The sequence below is a fragment of the Solanum verrucosum genome, unplaced genomic scaffold, assembly GCF_900185275.1.
Source record: "Solanum verrucosum unplaced genomic scaffold, falcon-dt-bn FXZP01000823.1, whole genome shotgun sequence".
Classification (NCBI taxonomy): domain Eukaryota; kingdom Viridiplantae; phylum Streptophyta; class Magnoliopsida; order Solanales; family Solanaceae; genus Solanum; species Solanum verrucosum.
In genome coordinates, this window is record NW_026019834.1 from 143307 (window position 1) to 149968 (window position 6662).

At 36.1% G+C, this 6662-nt stretch overlaps 1 protein-coding gene across 1 annotated transcript; it reads right to left on the bottom strand.

The window, feature by feature from the left end:
* Window positions 1-4235: 4235 nt before the first annotated feature.
* On the bottom strand, window positions 4236-5923 carry LOC125813827 (uncharacterized). Its single transcript, XM_049493300.1, has 3 exons — window positions 5673-5923; window positions 5079-5172; window positions 4236-4304 (listed from the first exon to the last, which is right to left on the bottom strand). The coding sequence occupies exons 1-3, from the start codon at window positions 5921-5923 to the stop codon at window positions 4236-4238; spliced, it is 414 nt and encodes a 137-aa protein (XP_049349257.1).
* Window positions 5924-6662: the final 739 nt, after the last annotated feature.

Here is a 6662-nt window from a genome sequence, read left to right on the forward strand (position 1 = left end):
CTCATCAATTCCATAAGAACATGCATAATTCCTTAATTCACCTTTTATAGTTCAAGACCCACTTTCAATCATCAATATTTAGAATACATGGGTTAAGCATAGGTTCAAGGGGGTTCACCTTAAAATTATGAGACTACATCAATTAATGCATAAAATTTCATAAATCAATCAAATAAATCAACATTTAAAAGAACCCGTGATATCGAGGAAAAATCCTAACTCAATTGGGGTTCTAACTTTACAAATTGGTGAATTTTGGAATTCCATGGAGGAAAGGGCTCCATGCATGAAAACTATCATACCTTAGAGTTCAAAGCCCACAATTAATGGTGAATTTAGAGACTTGATCTTGAAATCCTATTCTTCTTCTTCAAGCTTTTAGAGAGAAAAATCTTTTGGGGGAAGAACTTGAAGGGATTTGGGGAAGTTTAAAAGTGATTTCGAATGGTTAAATTTTAGGCTTAAAAGACTTATATAGGTTCTAGGATTAGGATTAAAACGACCTAGTTTAGGTATTAGATGCATAGGAAAAGACCCATATAACCTTGAAAAAATAATTGACGAGTTTTATTTTTTCTAAGTAAATCTCCACGGATGGGTCTACCGTCCGTGTACCCTTCTAATGCCCATGAACCTGACCGTGAATCATTGCCTTAGAATAATTTTTACAAGGCTTGGGTTCACTGACCGTGGACTATTCCCCCATCTTTTAACCCTTCCTTAGACCATTGCCTTAGAATATTTTTCACAAGGCTTGGGTTCAAGTATGGATTCACTAACCGTGGACTCTTCCACCGTCCTTGAACCCTTCCTTAGACCTTTGCTTTAGAATATTTTTCCCAAGGCTTGGGTTCAAGGATGGTTTCACTGACTGTGGATTTTGCCACTGTCCTTGTACCCTTCCTTAGAATATTTTTCACAAGGCTTGGGTTCACTAACCGTGGACTCTTCCACTGTCCTTTAACCCTACATTAGACCCTTACCTTAGAATATTTTTCACAAATCTTGGGTTCAAGGATGGGTTCACTGACCGTGGACTCTTCCACCATCCTTGAACCCTTCCTTACACACTTGCCTTAGAATAATTTTCACAAGGCTTATGTTCAAGGATGGGTTTATTGACCGTGGTCTCTTCAACCGTCCTTGAACCCTTCCTTAGATATTTCCACCGTTCGTGAACCCTTCCTTACAAGTCTTTTTTTTGAGGTGTTACAATATATCCCCTTTGGGAACAGTCGTCCACGAATGGGACTCAAGACATCATAAGGAGGGTAGGGAGAATATCTAACAACCCAAAATGAATGAAATCACACTACAACATTTTAGGCCTACGGCCACCCCAGTAAAGTGTAGCCTAAACTAGCAAAAAGTGTGGCCTTTGATAAAAGGCTACCCTTTTGGACTTTAAGCAACACTTTTTAGGGGGTGGCCTAAAGAGGCGTAACCTTTGACATTAGGCCACACTTTTGAAATGTCGCCATAACAGCTAAACTTAAAAAGCATGGCCAACGAGGTATAAAGGGCACGCTTTGTAGTAATTCATTGGCAACACCTTTTGATCGATTATACTACATTTAAAAGCGTGGCCATTGTTTTGTTATTGGTCACACTTAAAAAGTGTTGCCTTTTATATCTCATCTAGAACAACACTTCTAAAGTGTAACTTTTCTTATGTACAAGATAATACATTAGACGTCCTATAGCAACACTTTTGAAGTGTGGCAATGTTTTGTAGAATTTTTGTAGCCACAATTTTTCATTTTTAAGAATAATGAGTTTTCTTTGCATATATTCAATAATCACATAATTAAATATATAAGTGATGTAAACCACAAAATTAGCTAATATGTAAATCGAAGCTGTATATTTCAAATAAACTTCAACAAACATGTCTTGTACAACCAATACTTAGAAAGCGATTGCTTAAAGATCTCTACTATCAATAAATTCCACAAAACCAAATGCATTCAAACAAATATGACAATAGTACAAAAACTCTTCATTGTTCACTACAATAGATCGAGTTTACTTCTAGCCACTATTCAAATTCAATTACCGTCATTTTCCTGCACATTCAAAATAAAAACATAAGTTAGTAAAATAAATCATGTATTTAATATGCTCAATACTAAGAAATCTTCTTATGCAGTGGGGTAACATGCAACATAAAAATGAGGCTCACAAGCTCATGAATCAGGCCCTTCCCATCATTATATGTTGGAACCTGTGGAAAAATAGATGTGCAGTAAAATATGGTGCCAAACAATCCAATATGAGGATAGTGAAGTTCCTAATCTGAAAAATTATCCTTCAAATTTTCAACACTGTTTTCCCCTATATCCAGTGGTCACACAACTGGAATGATCTAATCTTTTATGGTGGAACATTGTAGTCATGAAATTAAGGTTATACCAGTTCTTTGGGAAAGACCTTGCAATGGTGTGTACAAGCTAAATACAAATAGGAGTGCTCTCAATAATCTAGACAAGATAGGTGGAGGAGGAATTTTAAGAGATCACCAAGGAAAGTTGGTGTATGCATTTGTTGTTCCCCTTGTCATTGGTACCAACTACCAGGCTTAGATACAAGCAGCCATACATAGAGTTAACGGGTGAATGCAACATGGATACAGAAAGATCATTTTGGAGGTGGACTCTGAACTTTTAATGAAGTGGATCACTGCTAACAGTATCCCTCCATGGTAACTTAATCACTTTATCAAAGAGCTGCAGCAGATCACAACCAGCCTTAAATTTTTCCAGTGTAAACATTCATATAGAGAGGCCAGTTTCTCTGTTGATTACCTTTCGAAATTGAGTCATACATCAAACATTACTCAACACTTCTACACATATAATCAACTAGCAGCAGCAGTAAAAAGGAAGCTACATTTTGGAGCAGCTGGGAATGAAAAATTTCAAGAGGAAGAAGTTGAAAAGAATTAAGAAACCACCTTGAGCATATAATCAGTATAGATGACAACAATAACATCAGATCAGTTCTCAGATGGAGTCTAAAAGAAATTCATGACTAGGTTAGATTGATTTAGTGTAGGTAGCTTAAGAAACACCATGTCTCACCTAAGCCGCTGAGTAGCAACATAGTCTGCTGCAGTAAATGAACGAAAAAAATGCCAGATTTGTACGAGTATCATATGTCAATCTTGGTAATAGAAAAAGATGAAGAAAACAAATAACAAAGAGTAATATTGGATGTACTAACAATTTTGTAGAATGATAAATACTCACAATATTGACGCTGATTGTTCCAACAATTCTAAACCAAAGCTAGAAGATACACCAGCCAAAGTCCAAGATACAACAATGGAGAATGTAATAATAGAAATAGGCATACTTTGCATCCATGCTTTTCTGATAGTCGACTGAGAACATTCTCACACTTGTCAGATATATCAATCGAGCTCTCTTGTGAAGGGAAATTAGGTACACAAGGGAGGGACTTAAAAAAATAGAGACATGATTAAATTACAGAAATAGAACTTCTGATCCAGAATGATGTCCAAAATCAATAAGTGAAAGCTAGGACATGAAGTTCCTTAGGCAATTTATACACAGACTAAGAGAACCGAATGTAAACATTAAGACATGCAGTTCCTTAGGCAACTTATACACATGAAGTTACTAGGAAATATATTAGTGAAAGCTCCAATTCTACATCCAACATTTCAAGAACATAATGCAAAATGAAGACTTGTATCCAAAGTAGAAACAATGTTTGCAGCCACCACTGCAATGAAGAAGGAAAAGATGCATGATCTTTGCAAAGTGAGGCACGAGGTAGAAGGACTATAGTTCCCATAATTTGAAGCCTCTGTATATTGATATATAAAAAATATAAATCTTTATGTAGCAGGTATGTTGTAAAATCAATTGAAACTCCAAGAGACCTAGAGAAAGTAGCAGCTATCTTATCTGTTAATTTACTACCAAATTGAAACAAAATGCATTAGCACTAAACAATATTAACAACTCCACCATCAAGAAATTAACTTATCACCAAAGATCATTAACAAGCTCCACAAACAAGAAATAAACCCTTTTATGTTTTAAGGTTGAGAACGAAAGACAGTCGAAATGTAGACAAAGGAAGATAACAATGGCATCAGTTGAGTGCACCTGTTCACTACTTCTCCTCTGAAAGATTTGGAGACCCGATCCAGCAAAATTGGTTGATGAGCTAAGAAGTTCCTCTCCCTGCATTGGCTATTATTATAGTTATCCCCTTGGCAAGTCTGCTATTTTCTTCAGCAGTGCAAGCCGATTTGTTCCGATCCGTTCGTCTTCCTACAATATGCATAAAGAACAATTAACATAAGAATATGAGGTTCAAACTGTGCACTATAGTTGTATCAGCACTCCAGAATAAGCCGTAGATTTATGAATATATCAACACTCGAGAATACACCTATGTCTAGCCACAACATTTGTCTCGTCTAGCCACAACAGAATACTCAGCCTCTGATTTAGCTGGATAACAGTAAAATCCTTTAAATTCTTATACGTCACATGCATTAAACGACAGCTGTAACTTGACAGTAGAGAAGTTGTTGCTAGGTTTGGGATTGTGCAACCCAGATGACCACTTTTACTTCTGCTCCACTGCACCTCGCACAATAGCTACAGTAAAAAAGTCCTACAACAACTACTTTAATGAAGGCAAACAAAATTATCTACATTAATGACACCTCAAACACACAAAACGAAGTCCTACAGAGAAGCCTAGTGGGAAATGTTGATGGTTAATATCTTGGGGAATGTTTAAGTGTAAATGGGCTGGAAAAAAATGAATAACAAGAAGGTAGTTACGTAATTCGGAAGAGCAGGAAAAGATAAATGGTAGGAATCAAAACTAGATCCCACATGCACTATACCATGAGGTTAGAAAGTTAACAATTACAGGGTACAATTCAAAATAAAGCGTAGTTGCTTGGGAAGTAAAGTCCAATGATCATAAAACATTAAAATGATATACACCCACCATACGACCTAATCTTACTCGTAAAGGCAATCAGAACATAAGTGAATCCAACCACCTATACTGCTTTTACTTTAGCTTACAGCCTTCCAGAACCATACTCTCATACATACACACATGTTCTTCTTGCTAGGTGCAAGAGCAATCTTTGCACAAGGGTAAAATGTATCAGGAAATCTTCACAAAAGACTCCAGAAAAACTAAAGAACCTTTAACAAAATAGGAAAATGAAAAAAGAACAACAAGAACTTGAAGTTAATTGGCAAAGTTCCTTTTGAGGAAAAAGGATGAGACTTTTTTTTATACGTTAGCAAAATAACCAGCTTTATACCAAATAATAAAGCAAATTGGGCGCAGGCATATACATTCTGCTTCAGAAACAATTAAGAAAGGACGCATCTTTTAGACAAAAATTACACTCCAAGCAAGATAGTTCATGCGTGCATACCCACACAATACCTTTTCCACAGTCTACAGATTTTGCATAGTGACTATACTCAGGAATCAGGACAACCTAATAGCAAGGGTAAAACATGTAGTGCTGGATATTCTAAGGCAGGATAATCATATCGAATTGAGAGTCACAGACATACGAAAAGTTATATTTCTTTATAAAGCTTAGAACTGTACAAAATACTAAGACATAAATGTATGAAATGTGAAGAAAAGAAAAATACCTTTTGATGGCAAAACTGCATGCCTTGTACAGCTTCTGCTCTGATAATATATGTATATGACAGAACCTCATAAGCGACATTGCTTTCGACTTACAGCCATGAACCCCACAAGGATTACTGATAACCGCATTCCCGTTGTTCTCTCCAGTTCCTAGAGTACCAACCTTATTACTCTTATCCTCATCTTCCTGAAAAACACTTATTCCAAACTTCCAGCAATACTCTCTATGCTTGACCTTTACTTCCTCCATTAACGACCAGTAACAATCTCTGTCTATACGATGGAGTTGCTTTGTCCGTCGATTCCTTCTTTTGAAAACTTCCACTCGATGCAAATGCTTGGATCGGGACAGAAAAACATCCTCCTCCCATCCGTCAATTTTGATCGGCGTTAAGGCATTCGAAGAAGAGGGACTGCCGGCAGCATTCCCAGTTGACCTATACTCCCAAAAATAAATAAAAAATCGTATCAACAAAGAGAAGAATATCAAAACCTCAAAGCTAAATATGAAACCACACGCAAGCAATAAACCCAAAACCCATAAATTTTGACTTTTAAAGATAAATTTTTTACCTGATAAACTCTATTCCAACAAAATCCTTTCAATGTGATGAATCTTCGAGAAATCATCTTCTTAACTGAAGCGTTTGTTCTGTTATTGAAGAAAAAATCAAAAAATCATCAAGGATTTCTGAGATGAACAACAAATTTTGAAACCATTCTTCAATTTGCTTTGACAAAAATTTGTAGAGTATATTCATTGATGAAGCAATACCTGACAAAAATTTGTAGTTTTGCTTTGTGAAAAAAATCAGATTTGGAGCTTCAATGAGATGAGCTGAGCTGAGCGTTCTTTCTTCAAAAAATTTCAGATTTCGACCTTGGGATTTTATGTTTTATGACTTATTTTGCTTTCCCAAATAAAAATGTTAGCGGGATCTTGAAAATGTTGGAGGGAATATATTATTTTAGTGAAAAGTTTAAGGTCA

Bases quoted from the DNA above. Each gene is read 5' to 3' on its own strand.
- LOC125813827 (XM_049493300.1), bottom strand. From the start codon at position 5,923: ATGGAGGAAGTAAAGGTCAAGCATAGAGAGTATTGCTGGAAGTTTGGA. The intron at 5,173-5,672 runs GTATTTTTCTTT...TCTTTTGTGAAG, and splicing joins TGCAGTTTTGCCATCAAAAG to ATTTCCTGATACATTTTACC. The intron at 4,305-5,078 runs GTAAGCTAAAGT...TGCATATTGTAG, and splicing joins GAGTATGGTTCTGGAAGGCT to GAAGACGAACGGATCGGAAC.